At 28.2% G+C, this 19,111-nt stretch overlaps 1 protein-coding gene across 1 annotated transcript in view; it reads left to right on the forward strand.

Annotated features, from left to right (window-relative positions):
- raptor (regulatory associated protein of MTOR complex 1) overlaps positions 1-19,111 on the forward strand; it is a 106,379-nt gene that overhangs the window by 80,285 nt on the left and 6,983 nt on the right. The window contains exons 22-27 of the mRNA XM_067270075.1: positions 579-687; positions 1,952-2,066; positions 7,309-7,433; positions 9,041-9,145; positions 11,157-11,263; positions 13,445-13,575. Coding sequence (XP_067126176.1) covers positions 579-687; positions 1,952-2,066; positions 7,309-7,433; positions 9,041-9,145; positions 11,157-11,263; positions 13,445-13,575 — 692 coding nt within the window. The remainder of the gene's footprint in view (positions 1-578; positions 688-1,951; positions 2,067-7,308; positions 7,434-9,040; positions 9,146-11,156; positions 11,264-13,444; positions 13,576-19,111) is intronic.

The raw sequence follows: 19,111 nt of genomic DNA on the forward strand, positions 1-19,111 counted from the left end.
ACAAAACCTAGTATATGTAACTTGTGGTGGGGAAAATCTTTCACTACATATAGCATTATTGAATGAATTTTGAATTATTCAACATTTAATTTTATAATAATTTTTGATTTTTTGGTTTTCTTAAATATAAGAAAAGAGATTACATTTGATGTTATGGCCTAGTTTAAAATTAACTAAAAGTACATTGCAAAATGCAATATATTGTGATTAAATGATAAGAAAAGTAGTTGTTTTTGCATACTGTTAAGTTTTAAGTTTTGTAAACAAAAGTTATCAATTTTACAAATGAAAATGACAAAAACTGAAATAATGCAATTAATGAATTGTTCTAAAAAAACTTTAATTCAAACATTGTTTTCATAGATATATTTTTATTCCGTCAATAAAATATAGTCCATGTAGAGCTGGTAATGTACTGATATAAAATATTGTATTATTAAATTTAGCAAAGAAAATTTGAAATTTTTTTTTACAGCTGTAAGTCAAAAATTTATTATATTCACATAGTAAATGTAAAAATTTATAGTTAAATGTGATAGTACATTCCTACAATAACATAACAATTTTAAAATATTTAGTTTCCTGATGATGGTGATTCAGATAGTGCAAGTCAACAAGAACGTGACTGGAAATTTCTTCGAAATGCAACAATCAGGAAAAATGTACAAGAAGAAAGGAAAAGACTAGGTAACATTTTATTCTTTAAAATATAAATCATTAATTTAGTTATAACTGTGTATGTGTGTGTGTGTGTGTGTGTACATACTGTGTATATTCAACAAAAAATAAATCAGATATATACAGTACATTGAATTAGAGAATGAGTTTGGAAGGTAGAAATAAAAATGAAAGTTTAGGATACAGTTAGATTTAAATCTTAGTTTGATTTAAAATATGCTTCATTTGAGGAAGAAAAAATTTAAATACACAATTGAAACTCTCTAATCTAGTAATCTGTGATTAGCAATTTTTATGGTCCAGCAAGTTTTAACATGCTGGACCATAAAAATTGCTAATCTGTCACCTCTAAAAGTCTGTCACTATTAGTTTGCAGATTGGTTATTGAGATGACACCTTTAACATTGCCAAAATGTTGTTTTAGTCTTCATTCATATTATGTGTTCATTCACTAGGGGTAGTGTCATTTCTTATAATGTGGTTGTGCAGCTTAATAAACTTTAGCTGTACATTAAAAACCCTCTGTTGGCAATTACAATTTATTTTTATATATGTTTATTTTATTCTTATTTATTGTCTTAACTACCTATCACTTCTTTACAATTAAATAATGAAATGTATAATAACTTACATATTTGCTTCTTGTTTTATATTAGTTTCTTTTATATCAGTGAATAACTCAATCACCAGTTTTATTTTCTTTTGTTTCATTTTATTTGGAATTATTAATTGATAGGTGTAGCACTTTAATGTTATTTGGAGAACATGTTTAGGGTGACTGGTCTATACAAGAACTTTGACATTGACGAAAAATAATTGAAACTTTGTCTCAGTTTATGAGGTTTTTATGAATAAAGTATGCTTGTAAATTGGAGTTATAATTTAAAATTTTAAAACCAATATCTAAAGTAGAAGTAGTAATACAAAAACAATCTAATGATTAAATGTTAAAAATATTAAAACCAAACTAATAATTAACTGAAAATAAAACCTATTTAATATAACATTAGAATTTATTATTAATCTTTTAGTTTATAAAAATTGAATACAGTTTTGTTAATTTTATATTATTTTGCACTTTTAATTAAATTTTTATTGGAGTTAGTTATTATAGTTAATTATTACAGTAATAACATTTATATTGCTACTCTAACAAAATTTGTAAAAAAAAAAAATTTCAATTATTTATAAACACTAATTTTAAATGTGTGTTTATATTTGATATATGCAATATGGTAATAAAACATTATAATATAATTATTTTATATTTTAGCAAAAGGAAAGTTAGATGAACAAGTTTTTATTAATAAAAATCCAAGTATACCTTCTGTGATACTTTTTCATCCTTATGAGTCTCATCTTGTTGTTACAGATAAAGATTCCTACAGGTAACATTTAATTATAAAAATAGAGTAAGAAATTTTATTACACTTAATATACATTCTGTCAAATAAATACCGGGAATTGTCCATTTTAAAAGCTGTGTAAAAGATATGAAAACAAACTTTTTGTTGTAAGTTGATACTAGTGTACTTGTCAAGTGTTTTGTTGTAAGTAATGTACTTGTCAACTTTTTGTTGTAAGTTGATACTAGTGTACTTGTAGTACTAGTCAAGTGAACTTGTAGTACCATCTGTCAACCAGTTTATTTACAACTGTTGCTTTCAAATGTTAAGAGTAATATTTGAATAAATGGTATAATATTTTTACATATATATAATTAACTAAATTAAGTAAGATATAAATTATCTTTTTACACTATATTAGTAATTTATTAATATACAGTACAATGGAATCTTGCTCAATGAGCATCTTTCATAATGAGTCATTTGCATAATGAGCACAACAAATTGTAAAAAATGACTCTCTTTACAAGCGATGTTTCATATAACAGGTGACAAGAAAGAGGGGAAGTCCCGGATTGTGCGCATGCTACAACAGTCTGTGTTTAGCATTCATTCCTTTAGCATCTTTGTGTTGCTTGTGATCACACATTTTTCCAAACTTGTATTCAGACACATTACATATATACAACAACCATAGCCCGGTTATATAATAAACACACCAAACGATATGCCAAATTCTTGGGCTATGTAAAGGCTATAATTAAATAGTAGAAATTAATTAATTAGACTAGAGGTAGGACGTTATGCTGCCATCTTGTATTAAATTTAATGACCAATCTCAAATTAAGTTCCATAAATGTTTAAATTAAAAATTAATTATTTATAATTATTAAATTTAATATGCATTTCAGGTTGGTTCATTTCATGCTAGAAGGAAAGATAAAAATGATTCACGCTCCTTAACAATGTATATTGTATAATTTTCTTCAAATAAATGTTATATATAAAATATTTGAGTATTTTTTCAGCATGGAATGCATTATTGTATTTTACATTAATTTATATGGGAAAAATTATTTTGCTTAATGAGTGTTTTGCATTACGAGTAAGATTCTGGAACGAATTATTCTTATTAAGCAAGGTTTCACTGTACTTATCAACATAAAAATGAACTAGATGTTATTCAAAGACTTACTTGGCATATTTAACAAGCTCTTGTGAGAAGCTGGGGGTCAGAGAGTAAAGCTCTAAACTCTTTTCCGATGTCAGTCTGGTGAAGACCGCTCAATTGTCACTGGAAGGCTGTTAAATATAGTTGTCTCAAGATTGTTAGATTTGGACTGTTTTTCCTGACACTAGTTTGTGTCCTAACTTATGATTATGCTAAATTATCGTTTCTATAGGAGGGCTATATGTTCAGGGGGGAGTGGGTCGATAGGGTGACCATTCTCCAAAGTAAGTCCACATGAGACCCACTTAACAACTAAAACAATTTACTGAACTAAAAGAAGCATATAATACTATAACCTGCTATATACTGCCTAAAGCTAATAACTCAATTGACCGAGATAGATAGTGTGTACACTTCTAATTACTGTTCTACACATCATACCTTGTGAAAAGAACTCAATAGTTCTGGATCCGGTTCATATGATGGTTGGCAAGACGATTGTGGATCTAGTTGAGGTCACTAGAGAGACTTTGATGGAGTTGAAGATTGGTGAGACAAGATCTTTGGTTTATGCTCTCTGACAATGTCCGTCCTTCGAGCTGTCTGCTCTTTGTATACTGTCCGCCCCATAGATTGGGTGCACTGCCGTTATATCTCCCTTTGGTGTGGGAATTTGGTCAGATGATCTTATGTTTTCTACTGGGTGACACTTTGAATGTGTCATCACTGGGCTGGCTAGGGCGGTGGAAATTTGACTTGTCAGATTCGTACTGTGAGATTCATTTACATTATCAACGTTCCCACATATCAACAATTAAACAATCAGTTCTTATAATTTTTTTTTTATTAACTCTCAGATCTCACACTCTAATATGACTTTAAATTGTACTAAAATTATTCTTTCCATGATTGTTTCTATTTTCATTTGTATAATTAGATTTATAATTAGGGTATGCAGAGTATAAAATGTCCTTATAACTTTCTTTCAACAGTGGTATTTTAATTATTTTTTATCTGTAAAAAGCATTTGAATATCTTGTGTGTGCTTCTATAACTTTTTTTAAAAACTATACTGTTGAAACTGTATTAGTATCTTTTGTAAAAAAGTTCATTACTTCAGGTTTCCATGAAAATCCAAATGTTTTTATCTGAGTATAAATTATTTTTAGAAGATAATTACTTAAGAGATTTTGATTAAAAATTAAAATTTACTAAAGTTAATTTTATGTGATAGTTTTTGTTTAATTAATTAATAAATTTGAAGAGTTAATTGACTATATTCCTTTTCTAAAAAACAAGAAAAAAGAAAAATAACGTAAATTTTTATTATTATGGATGAAAAATCTGTCTCCTACAATCTGATCTGTCAGTAGTTTGTCATGAAAGTCTTACTTCTAAGCAAATATTGGTAAAACCTGAAATACAGATGAAAGTAATATCTATTATATATGTATAAATGAAAAAGAATTTTTTGGTTTTGAGCATTTAGCATTTAAACATTTAAATACAAGAAGTAAATTAGACACTTCCTAAAAACAGAATCTACCAGAAAATTTTGTCCAGATAATGTGGATCATAGTGTGAGGGTCAAGCCGTGGGTAGAGTGTCTGGATTAAACTGTCTATCATTTAATTGGTGGCGCAGTCGGGTGGACTGGCCCACAGAGTTATAGGATGGTTTCCTAAGACTTAAAGTGAAGAGAAGTTTGTGAGAAACCCCTGCAAGTTTGTTTTTCCTGACACCAGCCTAATTATAGCGTTAGGCACGCTCATTTCCGTTTGTGAGGAATTTCGAGTGGGAGGGATGTGAGGAAGTGGATCGGACGTAGGCTAAGATTAGAGACAAGAATGAGACCATATTAAAAACAACAACAAGAATTCAATAAAGTTAAAACGATTAAATACAATAAACCAAGAGATCCCTAATATCTTATAACTACCCTAATCACGAGAAAGAGAGCTTACATATACATTAAGTTGTGCTACCTTAATTTAGGAGTCTTCTGATCGGTGACAATACTTTATATATCTTCTGATTCTTTAATTTTAGTGCACTAATTTATGATAGTATTGAGAGAACTTTTCTATGCAGTCAAATTTCTTACAACTGTGATGTGGAATACTACTGATTCATATGGAGTCAAACTTCTCCCTTTGGATGCTTATGTTGAACTCCTCTCTATAGAGTCGATTTTTTCTCTTTGAAGATCTCAATCAAACTCCCTCTCTATGGAGTCAATCTTCTCTCTTTGGTGATCAGTGTTGAACTCCTCAATTTCAGGAAATGGTTCTCTATATTAAAACACAACTAACCAATTAAAACATAGAATTTTCCATGTGTCAACGGGATGTTCGGGGAATATGCGAAGGGGTAAACTGACATATTTACGTCTAGCTTTGGAGATAAGGGTGTGGGAAAGGAAGTTGACTTCCCTTTTGCTCCAAAAACGATGGATGTTACATCTTTTTGTATGAAATCATTTTAAAAAATAAAATATTTACTTATAAAATTCTAAATTAATTATTCTATTAAATCACGGATCTCACAATAGTGACAGAACTATGTTTTGAAGATGGACAATATGTGTATTTTACAAAGTACTTGATATTGCAGCAATCAATTTCTTTATTCCAACTAATTTTAATAATTTCTTGATCATTTATAAATAAATTGCAAGACAGATAATCTCTCAACATACTGTCATCTCCCATTTATTAAAACAATTGAGTTGTTGACTACATAAATGCACTATTTTAAACCAAGAGACAAAAATCTTAACCTCATATCAGCCATAAGAGAAGACAATGTCAGTGTCACTAAAATAAAACAACTGACACACTCTTTATTAAGATCATCTGTGACATATGATCAGATAAGTTGATTATTTGCATGCTTGCTTGTTAAACAATTGAACATTGAGATGACTATAAAGCTTTTCTCTGAAAAGATCTATAGAGAAATTTCAGTCAGTCAAAAGTGAATTAGTATAGTTTATTTTATTTTTAATGCATAGTTTAATAATAATAAAATTATTTATGTGTTTCTATTAAATGTAAATAAATATATACAATAAAAGCTTGATATAACAGACCACTATGAGACTGAATAAATTAGTCTGATATAATGAAAGTCTGTGTTATCATGATTACTTGATATTGTGGACTGGTCTGCTATATCGAAAAGTCCATTACTATACAGTAGAATCAAGTTAAAATGGATTTTGATAGCAAGCTGGAGAAAACATTTGCAGACTGCAGATATTTTCTTCAGGTTCAGTGCTAAATTAACATTTTTACCTTGTTTCAGTGAATCTATTATCATCAATATAAGGTGATTTTACTGTATATAGTAATATCGACTTGTCCATTACTGTATATTAATATTCTAGGCCAAAGTCAAATACAGTGGACAGAATTTTAGTTGTAAAGAATATATATCAGATTTCTATTGAACTTGTAAAAGCAATGTATCTCTATATCAGTAAATGTAAATCTAACGCCTTTTGTTTTCTTTTATGATCCATGGCTTTTCTTTACAAAAGGAATCTAAGACTCATCACTTGTAGAAAAAACAAAACAAAACTTAAATGTAATGTGAAAATCTACATTTAAATAATAGTTAAAAAACAAAATTTTTATTATTTTTGTATTTATTTTTTGCAAATAAAGTAAATAAAATGATGACTATGATGAAATAAATAAAACAATGATTGGCCTACAAAATAAACTAGTAACTAAAAAGTCTGTAATAACAGAAGGACAGTGGTTTATAGGACTTGAAAAATAGTCCGTAGTAGCAGGAGTCCATTATAAAGGAGTCTGTTACAATGAATGGGTTTTCTTATAATTTTTCTATGCTTTTGGCCAGACTGACATGGCCATTCATAGGTCTATTATATCAGGGTCCATAATATTGAGCTTTTACTGTATAACTTAAAAATCCATGATAATTATATTTCAATTTTTTGTATTTTTACACATAGAAGATGAAAAATTTATAATTGAAAACAATTTAATTTAATTGCCTTTTTATTTTTAATAAATAGATTGTGATGGAAACTCTGAATTGAATTAATAATGGTTTAATTTGATATGATAAAAATTTACTTTTTAGTGTATGGGACTGGGAACAAGGTGCTATGTTAAGTTATAACAGTAATGGAAATTACCCAAATACAAGAATTACATCAGTTGATTTTATTAATGCTCATGATACTGCTCTCTTGATGTTAGGGTCTGGTAAGTTTGTTTGTTTATATTTTTAAAATAAAAATAAAATTGTTATTTTCAAAAACAAAAAAATTCTGATTGGGAGTCAATAGTATTTAATTAACAAATTATATATTCATTACAAATAGTTTTTTTATAAATATAAATATATTTGGAAAAGTTAGTTATAAATGGAATAAAATAGAATTAAAAACAATTTCAAACATTTATAGTTATCTTGATTAGAAACCACTTTTATATTCAGCAATGGATACTAAACAATACAAATTATGAGAAACAGGATAATTTCAGTAGACTAATTGTTATAATACAATAAAATAAAATGCAGAAATATTAGTCTTATTTTGATAAATTTAAAAATTATTGTAAAGCAGTTGAAGAGATCTCATTGTTTTAGCCAAGATAATGAGATCTCTTCAAACAGGATGGCCTTCCAAGTTAACAAGCAAGCAGAAATCAGCAATTGTCTAGGGAATGCAAATAATAGGAAGATCATTAGGTGAAATAGCACAAAGGCCTGATGTTAATGTTTACAAATCCACACTTTCCCAGATGATAAAATCAACAAAACATGTAGTGTATGAAAATAGAAAAGCAGCACCATATCTAAAACAACAACAAAAAAGACTAATTTGGACCAAAGATAAAATGTTGTGGACTTCAACATGGTGTGAAGTTATTTGTACTGATATGAAAAAGTACAATTTCAATGGTCTTGATGGTTGGCAATTTTATTGACACAATCTTGGGAGAGAGAAGTTTTTGTTTGCCAAGCATCAGGAAGGAGGGGAATCAGTCATGATCTGGACAGCTTTTGAATGGTTCAGAAAAATCAGTTTAGCATTCATAAATGGCTGAATGAAGGCAGTTGGATATCAAAGCCTCTTGTATGTGTATCTTCTGCTATTTGGAGAGAAAAATTGGTTGTCCATTTTGACAATTGAACAAGATAATGAACCAATCCACAATGCAAACTTTACTTATCAGTGACTACTGGATAATAGTGTTCAGGTCATGGATTGGCCTGTCTATTCCCATGATCTGAACACCATAGAAAAATCTATGGAATCTAATAGTTAGAAATGTGTGTGCAGGACTACAGTATTGAATAACTCAAAGCTACAGTTCTAATTGCATGGGAAGAAATCAATTTAAGTATGCTGCAAAATCTTGATAACTCTGTAAAAAAGATAGGGTTTACAGCATTATTTCGAAAAATGGGTGTTTCACTATTAAATGCCACTGGCCTTATAATTTTGCAACATCATTATTTTTGATTTTTTGAATAAAAAAATTAATATTTTCATTTTTATTTTTGACTGTAAACAGAATAAGTAATTCTTTCACATGTAAATTTATTCATGTCACTAATTGTTTGTTTAAGTATAATAAAAATTTATTCCAAAAAATTGAGTGGCCTCAGACTTTTGCAACACACCTTATCATAGCCAATTAAAATTTAGCAGTATCCTTACTATATGTCAAGCTTAACTTAATTTATGTGTAACCTTTTGTATAATTTCTGTATAGATATGAATGAAAATATTAATTTTTATACATTTTATAATTTTATAAATTATGATAAATATATTTATTTCAAATCATATTTTCAATAGATGATGGTGCAGTCAGGATATGGCGAAATTATATTAATGATAGTAAACAAACCGAATTAGTTAGTGCATTTCAAATTCTTTCAGATATGTTGCCTTCTACAAGAGGTAAGATCATTGCTATGATATTGATTCTATATAAAAATATATATACACTATATACAGTAGAGTCTTGATAGTTTGAGTTGATTGGGAATGAGTCTCAAACTATCAAAAAGTCAAAGTATATGGAACATATAATGATAATTGAATACAGAGTATATAATGATATAAATGATATAATAAAGAATATTTTAATATATCATTGTCTATGAGGTGAAAAAATAAAGATATTTGATTTTCTGAATAAGAACTCTATTTGCTAAAACAGAAACAACACCAGTGTAATAAGTCCTATTAATATACAAAGTTCAACATAGACAATGATATAATAAAGAATTTAATAAGGACATAAGGCAAAAGAATTAATATTAAAATATTGTTTTGGTTAAATGATATATTGCACTTAAATATATGATGTCTTGTACAATACAGGACAAGTGGCAATTATATCTGGAAGTATCTGCCATATATATCATTTCACAACATGATAAATTGAAAGCTGATGTTAGACCTTTTGTTGTGCTTACAATTTCAGTATGTGGTGTCTCATCATACACTTGATTTGAATTACCTAAATATGTAATTTTTATGCATTCTGGTTGTGTTTGAGTACTTTGGCTTAAGGATGGTATCTTGAACTATACAAAATTTCAAACTATTCAGACTGTACTGTTTAAATATTTAAACATGTTTCGAGATTTTTAATGTGTAAGAAAATATATTTGTTAAATATCTTAAACTGAAAGAAAAAATCTAGTTTTTCAATCTTATACTAATATTACAATTTCAAAATATTCTCAAAAATTAAACAAATAGATATAATAGTTTTCAACTTTGTTTTTTCATAACTGTTAAAGTATTTTTTCAATTTAACTATACAAATCTGCAATATCAAAGAACTTCATAATTTCATCCAACAAAGCCTAAAGACCAAATCTTATATAAGAAGCTGTTTAGTTTCACTGTCATTAATTTTTTTTTATTCTAAAGTTGTAGATTTATTTTTAATATTCTAAGTATGTAATTGACTTATACCCTTACAATATAACATAATTTATATGTAGTAAAGGTACATTGCATACATCTGAAATTAACTAAAAACATTATTCAGTTTTGTCATTAAAAATTTGAAAAAATGCGATTTAAAATTTAGTAAATAATAACTGTAATTATTTATATTTTTTAAAATTTCTTTTTTTATTCATCCATTATAATTAAAAGATTGCTTATGAATTTTCATAATGTTTTTTATAAAGAAAAAGGCATCATGAAAGTTAATGAACTCAAATTATTGAAATTTGGAGATAAAGTTTCTAAGAAAATAAATGATTTCAAAGCTCATGGTAGCTGTTCTATTATAATATTTTATTTGCTATATTTAATAATGAAAATATCTATTTAACATAATATCCTGTTTGAAAAACAGAAATAAATTTATGAAATTTTTCCCTAATTTCAAAATACCAAAGGTTTATTAATCGTTTTTATATTATTTTAAATTTATTCACATTAATATAATAACCTTTCTTTTTTTTTTAGTTAATTTGTTTTAAATTCTTCTATAAATGTAAATTTTTATTAAGAAAATTTTTGTTGTTTATTGCTTATATAATTTCTTAGTTTTAACAAAGTTTTATTAACCTGTCCTGCATTGTTTCCGAAAATTTTCGTGTTGACCTCATTGACCTGTGTGGGCGATCTCGAATATTTTCGTGTCAGCATAGGAACATTTTTGATACTAGATGTCGCTATGCGTCACAATTTTCATATTAAAACAAACTTTTAAAATATAACTTTTTTTTGTTTTTATATTTTTCAATATATTTATTTTGTTTGTGCAACATAAAAAAATTTGTTAGGCTTAACATCGACGAAAATTCAACATGGCATCACAGGCAACAGAGAAGAATTTCAACATCGAATAGGTTAATTGTCATATCAAAATATGCTTGAATTTTTGATTATGTCAAAACAAACATTAAAATTTTTTTTAACATATCTTATGGTATAATAATAGGTTCAGGTCTCATTCTACAATGGGAACAAGAATCATGTAAATTACTTTCTTCTGGAGATGTAAGAATAATTCGTTTATGGGATGCTGAAAAAGAAATGAAAATTCAGGTAGTCATTTTTTAATAATAGTATATTATTTTAATTCATAGATTAATTATAAACTGGAATTATAAAGCATTTTTGACACAAACTTGAATATGTTTTACTGTTTTGATTTTAATCATTGAAAAAGTGAATATAACGTATTAAATAGATTGTCTTTTAGTGTTAATAGCTTTTTTTTTTTTGAGAATAAAATATACATGAAAGTACTTTTGACAATTTATCATCATCTTTATCAGACAAGAAAACCTATAAATGCCAAAAGACAGACTATTTAATGTGTTATTTTAGAAATTTTGGCATAAAGAGTAAGTAACAACTTTTTTAACACATGAAAAAATGAAATTTATGTAAACATAGGATTATATTATTTTATATATTTATACAGTAGACCCCTATAACATGGAACTTATCAACCGTGTTATAGGGGGGTCTACTGTATATTGAAAGAATTATTTATTAATTAATTATAAATTATATGATTTTTAGTGCCTAGGTGTCCTAGCTTTAAATATAAGACAATAAGTCTTAAATAGATCCTTTCATTTATTTATTGTCTACACAAAAATAATGCTGTTAAGCATGAGATTACCACCTCCAAAATTAACTAAAAGTAAAACTCCTTAAGACACAAACAAAACAACAATAACAAGGTAGGAAAAATAATAAACTACATCATATAAAATTCCTGAACTTGTATAATAATCTCCTACATTGAGATTTATAATAGTTAAAATCATGAAATAAAAATGGTTGAACAGATAAAAATGCATTAACAACACAGTGATGAAAGGACCATTGTGATGAGTTAAGACAAAAACCAAGTAGACCTAAATATGAACTATTTTGAGTTATTCTTGAAAGAAAACAAAATAAAAATGTTGTATGATAAAAGTAATCCATTAAAATATTTGTAAAATAATAACTAATCAAAATAAGCTATATGTGATTTAACATGCAGAAAGCGGAATTTCACCCATCCACTTTAATAGAATCAGTCTTTCCAAATTTTGTCAAGGAAAAGTGGTGTCTCAATTGACCACACACACAGTAATTCACCAAAGATTGGAAAAAATTTGCAATTAAAAAAAAAAGAGAGAGAGAGATATGTCAGTATAAGGCATGAAAAGATCCAGTGATAATGATGCCATAAGATTTCCTATCTAATGGCTAGATTTTTGATTAGTTTGTCATTATGATGTTTACACATAGCTTTTTATTTCTCAAGATATAGCCCTAATTATTTTTAAAAGTAGTAAGTTGCTTAAATCTGATAGCGGAGAGCCCTACAAATATCTCCATTCCAATTCAATTTTATTAGATAAGAGAAAAGGTAGTCTGTGAGTAAGGTCCTTTGAAAATGAGTTAGTGTAAAAAAAACCAGTTTGACCAGATTGGAGTTGTTCATGGTCTATTATTATTTTATAGCACTTATTGCTTAACCTACTTTGGGAACATATAGTGCTAACCCTCAGAATCAAGTTTCTGAGAGTAATTGAGTTTGAATGTTTGAAAAAAATCCTAAAATCACATGAATAGGTGTGTGTTAATATTTTTGCTCTCTGAATTTTGCCTGTAGATATGGCTGTTATTTCATGCTCAAAATAGAAAAGTTTACAATTATATGATTAAAAAAAATCTTTCAAGAAATATTTCACAGATCAAGGTAATGTGGGAATAGCACCATGTCTGCAAGAATTTTTGCAATTCTCAAACATTGCTTATTGAAAACCAAAAAATATTACTTTAATAATTAATTAAAAAAAATATTTTTATTTCCATTTAATATTTTGTTCACATTATTTTATTTTTCTCAGTGTTATTCATCAATGCTTTCCACATCAACAACAGTGTTGTCAGCCTTGATCTGATAATAGAGAGCTTGGTATGCTTCTGAAACCTATCTCATCAGGAACATAATATCATACACTTTATTTTTTGCAATCTGCAATGTCCTGGTGTATTTTTTTTCTTCACTGATATGGATATGTGTTGTTGCTAGAAATTATTATTTCTAATTGAATACCTCAGAATGCCACAAACTTGGGATTAGCACCGTATGTCCCCAAGGGCTTCAAATCTTTAACTATATTTTAATCATATTTTTATTCTCAGTAATTTTCAAAAACTTACTAATGTTAAAATTATTTAATTAATTTAAATTATGAATGTTCATATTTATTCTAGGACATACCAACTGGTGCTGATAGTTGTGTAACAAAATTATCAACTGATAAATCATTACCTTCCATAATAGTTGCTGGATGTGGTGATGGTACTATTCGAATTTATGATTGTCGTCTACCTCCAAATGATTGGTAAAGATATATGTAATTCAGGTAACTTAATATAAAATAGGATACATCTATTTATATTAACCTCTTAAGCACCCAAATTTTCATTACTGAGATTATTTTTTTTCAATATTATTGAAAAATAAAATTTTGATATATTGAGAAAATAGATGATTGAGATGATTTACACAGAATATATAAATATAAATCTGAATCTGTACTTGAAGTTTTTTATTACATATTACTAATAATTGTAGTTATAGTAATTAAAATTTACTAAATATAAATTGATATTATTCAAAATGCATTTCTGTATCTGATAGAATGAGATAAAATTAAATTCAGCACTATCAGAAAGTTCTTCCAGTACAGTTCTTTCATAAATTCTCAAATTAGATTAAAATAAATTATAGTTTGTTTTATTATAAAATGATCAATTTTTTTTATTGACAAGACTACGTCTTGTTTATAAAATAGTATTTCCAGCCCTGTGTTACCAGCTTAGAAGTATGAAGGAGTACATGTCAGGAGTTGCAATTTGGCACAGAGTATTAGGTGCCCAAATCATGCATGCATATAAAAAACCAGACTTGTAGGTAGTCAGGGGACTGAGAACTGAGTCAAAATAAAATACAAAATGGCAACACTCTTTCTACAAACAAGCAAAACAGGCACCTCACCCCACCGAAGTCAGGTGGTGAGAGTACCACCCATAGTCGTTCTAGGAAGTGAACTCAGACCATAGGACTGAACATCTATTTTCTTTGTTAAATAAAATTTTTAATCTAATTTTGTAAATTTGGGAGTGCATCAAATATGACGTTAAAACAGGGTTTTATGTCATTACAAGTGGGTTTTTTAATATTATCTAGTATAGTAAAATCATGGGACCGATAAAAATTTGATGTGTAGGGCAGAGGGTGCAACCACGTGACCTTTATTCTCTGACCTCACTTTGCTCCTGAACTCCAACGAGGAGAGACAGCTTTTCACTTCACGTTAGTTAACCTCTTGAGTCGACAGCCATGCTGATCTGGATTTGTATTATATCTCAACACTGTTGTAAATATTGCGTAGCCAATCCAAATAAAGTAAATTATTTGCCTGGATCAGTTTCTTAGTTAATTTTTACTGGCAGAACATATGGTCAAGGACAATGTGGCCATTATGGACAAGGTACCAGACCAATTCCGCCTAGCAGTGAAACATGCCATGTACAGATTTTAGCCACGCTGCTAAAGACGTTATATTAGGGTTGTCATTACATCTGATGACATTATAATTCAGTTAAACTGTATATTGTTTGTGCAAAATAAAAAAGTAATTTTGGACAATACAATAGCCATGATTATTTTTTTCAAAAACAAGAAATTTTCATTATGCATCAACAAAAATTCAACCTGGGCTGACACACAACGGAGAGAAATTTGGATAGGTTAGTTTCACTGAAAATGCATTGTGGACAACCTCGTGCTTGTGGCTGGTGAAGTTTGAATGATCGCACTCAAAACCAGTGATACCAAAGAAGATTGGAGAATGAGAACGAGACCTGCCTTTAGTGTCAAAGTGATTCCACTTAGTTGTGAGTCTCCGAGACATAGTCTTGTCCCAAATATGGTTTTGCCATTTTACTTATTTTTTTAAAAATTTGATAAAAGAAATATCAAATAAATGCTTTATATGTTGTTTTAAAGCATTACGTGAAAATATATAATTTAATGTAATTCTGTATACTACTATCTTAGTAAATTTATTTGTGGTACCAAGAAAAAGAAATGTATCCATCACTAATTGTGAGACTGTATATTATCTTTTTTATTCTGATATGGGTGATATGCTATATTAAATCAGTAGAATAATCTTAAAGATAATTTTTGATATAAAATGATAAAATAATAACCCTTTTAATACACATTATATTTTTTATAACTGCTGTGAAAAACGAAAAAAGTTACTCTTACGATGAGGTTGAAGAATATATATTAAAAAATACTACAGAAAAATTATTTTTATTCTAAAGATTATTAAAGCAAATATTTTTTTTATTGAAACAAAATGCATTTTAAAATGAATGTAAATTTTAACTATTAGAATTAGTATTCATTTCATATATCTTATTAATAAAAATGATCTTATTCAACTATGTTCATTGCTACTTAACTCTTTATTACTATACCAATAAATAAAATTTGTTTTTCTAGTAATGAATAACCTATTCTTAATAGTAATGATAATCTCTGTTAGTATTTTTATTTTTGTAAAAGTTTTAGTCAAAATTAACTGCATTAAAATTACAGATTTTAAATTTCTTTAAAAACTCTCAAAAAAAATTTTCGTCTTAACTCCAAAGTATTTCTTTTTAATAAAGAAATGAACAATGAACTTTAAAAATCAGAAAATGTTTTTAATTCCAATTGTAGTATTTGACCAATTTATGATTTTCTTTTAAAACTTAAAAAAAAAATTTTTTTTGTTTTTTGAAATTTTAGTGGTACCATAATTTCTTGTAAATAACTCATATGATAATAACCTGTATTTTAAAGTGAGTTTGAAAGCAGGTTCAGGTAAGTGCTGCTGAGGGTTATCTTTTAGTTTTAAAGTACAGTTAAGAGCTAATTCAGTACTTCTTAATTTGTCTAAACTTATTAAGAGAGTCATTAAAAAATTGGTTAGGCACTGCTCATATTCATCTGCCATTGCAATTTTGTAGGAAACCACCAAACACATAAGTTATCTGTTTTATCTTCAATTCTCTCTGTGTATCAATTCATGTTTTAATTTATATTATTATTACTACTAAAACTTGTAAAACTACATTATGTAAAAAGGAGTAATTATCCCTTTTTACATAATGATTCTCAGGAAACTATGTAGAAGCTACTGTCAACTGTAGTGTAATGTTATGTTAATTCTTAATAATGATTAATAGCTAAGAGGTTGACTTTTAAATTCATGACATTGGATATTATTTTGTTGTGTGCAATCTTATTAGTAAAATTAATACTGGTACAAAACAACAACTATTTTATTTACCACTTATTTATTCTACATCTGGTATGGCAATCATTCTTGCCAAAAGCCGCACTGGCAATGTTGCCACTCCAAACTTGTCTGGTGGCTCTTTCCCCACCTCTAAGTAGCTCTTCAAATATAAAATATACTATGGATATTACTCATGATAAAATTTTTGTCTAATTTTTTTTGATTTATTAAAAAATTGCAGATCTATAAATTTCCACTGGCATTTGTCTGTTGTCTGTCCTTCCTTAATCTCAAGAATGGAGTTAGATTGATGAAAGTTGAGATCAGAAATGTAAAGCTTAGGAACCAGAGACCCCAATTAACTTTATATGAACCTCTGGTTTGGACTGGAAGTCACATTATTTTAATTTAAAAATTTTCTCCAGAACAGTTAGTAAGATGACCAGCATGACTCTCTTGTTAACAGGAAAAGTATGATATACAGGAGCAAAACACTACTAAAATCATTGTGTATTGAGATCTAAAAAATTGCAGTCTGGAATTGTGGTGATGTCACAATAAATAATTGCTCATTAAATTTAATAATTTGTAAACAAAGATTGGAAAATGGAAAATATTCTAACATTGTGTCAAAATTAACTAAAATGTTTATTTATTGTGTTATTTTGATAATTTTTTTTTGTTTATACATCACTGTCAATTATTTTAAGAATTTTACTCATGAAAAGTCCAAATATCTTTTAATTCAGAAATAATTTCTGATTTGTGAAATTCATCCTTATTTGATATACAGTAGACTCTGATTATTGCTATCAAAATTAGCAGGTCCTAAACATACATGCTAATACAGTGAAACCTCGCTTAACGAGCATAATTCGTTCGAGAATCTTAACAAGTTTTTCACGTTATGAGTTAAGCGAAACAATTTTCCCATATAAATTAATGTAAAATATGATAATGCGTTCCATGTCAAAAAAAAAAATATACTCAAATACAGTGGGTGATTGGTTAACAAACAAATTGGATAACGAACACTTTTGCGAAAGATTTTTATGTTCCAACAATGAACACATGTTCAGATAATGAACACCTCACAGAACAAATACAAGAAGAAGCGACATAAAGTATGAATACCGATTGGTCTTCCCTTGTCTTCAGGCAACAATTCAAAACTTTTCGGAGTGCGGGAGACGTTAACATTGACACTCAACCCGGTATATACTGATCGGATAGTATTCCTCCAAACTTTGAAACTCTTCCTTGTAATTCTAGCCTTTATTTTTCTGACAGAAACAATTCTTTTATAGTATTCGCAAGACTGTTGGGTGGACTTGTTAAGTTTTGCGTCGATTTTTATTTTCGAAAGGTGAGTGTAATAGCAAAGATAGAGAGTGGGCAGAAGATATCTGATGTTGCTGGGAAGTACGGCTTGAATAGGTCTACAGTAGGCTGCAGTTCAATCTTATCGAAGAAAGATACAGTATAATCAAGAAGACTCAAGCAGCTAAAGGAGTAACAAAAATCACATCTGAGAAATAAAGAACATTGAAGAGATCATAATGAAATTTGAAACTGATCTGATGACAGAAGAACGCTAAGAACTCTTGAATGAAAAACACCAAGAAACTCAGCAAAATGTTTTTTTTCTGAAAGAGTATTAATGCCGATATCTGCTATTAAAGATCTTTTGAAGAAGTGGGAGGATGTCAGAACAACAGTCTGAGAATGACATCCCAAACCAGGTTGAGATTAATAGGCTTAGAGATCTCTACAATTACAATGCTATTAATTACCTCTGAAAAATCCTGAAGAAGAGAGAAAAGCAATCGACATTAGACAGATTCTTTAACACCCACAAACAGGAAAAAACATGACTAATAAAAATGCAAGACTGTATGTATGTATGTATTTTTATTATTACATATAAATAAACGTAGTAAGAAAGTATACATTTTTTATTTTTTGGGGTTTCCAGAATGAATTAATCAAATTCCCATAAAAACCTATGGTAAATCGATAATCGGTTAATGGACAATTCAGATAGTGAACAGTCTTGGGATGGATTATGTTCGTTAATCGATCACCCACTATATTTTATGTAAAATGTTTATTCAAAGAAAATTATACAATATACATTGTTAAGGAGCATGAATCATATAGATTAGAAAACAGATGGATACAGATAAGCTGGGTAAAGATCATCTTTTCTTCTAGTGCGGAATGACCAATTTGAAATGTGAATTCGATTTGTAGAAAACAAAAATAATTGAAATACAGTTATTTCTAATATTTAATTATAGCCTTTACACATAGCCCAAGAATTTGGCATAACATTTGATGTGTTTATTATATAACGGGCTATGATTGTTAACGTTTATATGTAATATGTCTGAACACAAGTTTGGAAAAATGTGTGATCACAAGTGACACTAAGATGCTAGTGGAACAAGTGCTAAACGCAGACTGATGTAGCGTGTACCCAATCCAGGACTTCCCCTCTCCTCCCTCTCCTCGTCACTTGGTATGCAAAACATTGCTTGTTTAGCAAGTCATTTTTTTTACAATTTGTTTTGCTCAT

This window comes from Centruroides vittatus, unplaced genomic scaffold (genome assembly GCF_030686945.1).
Source record: "Centruroides vittatus isolate TY-2023 unplaced genomic scaffold, ASM3068694v2 contig_364, whole genome shotgun sequence".
In the NCBI taxonomy this organism is placed as follows: domain Eukaryota; kingdom Metazoa; phylum Arthropoda; class Arachnida; order Scorpiones; family Buthidae; genus Centruroides; species Centruroides vittatus.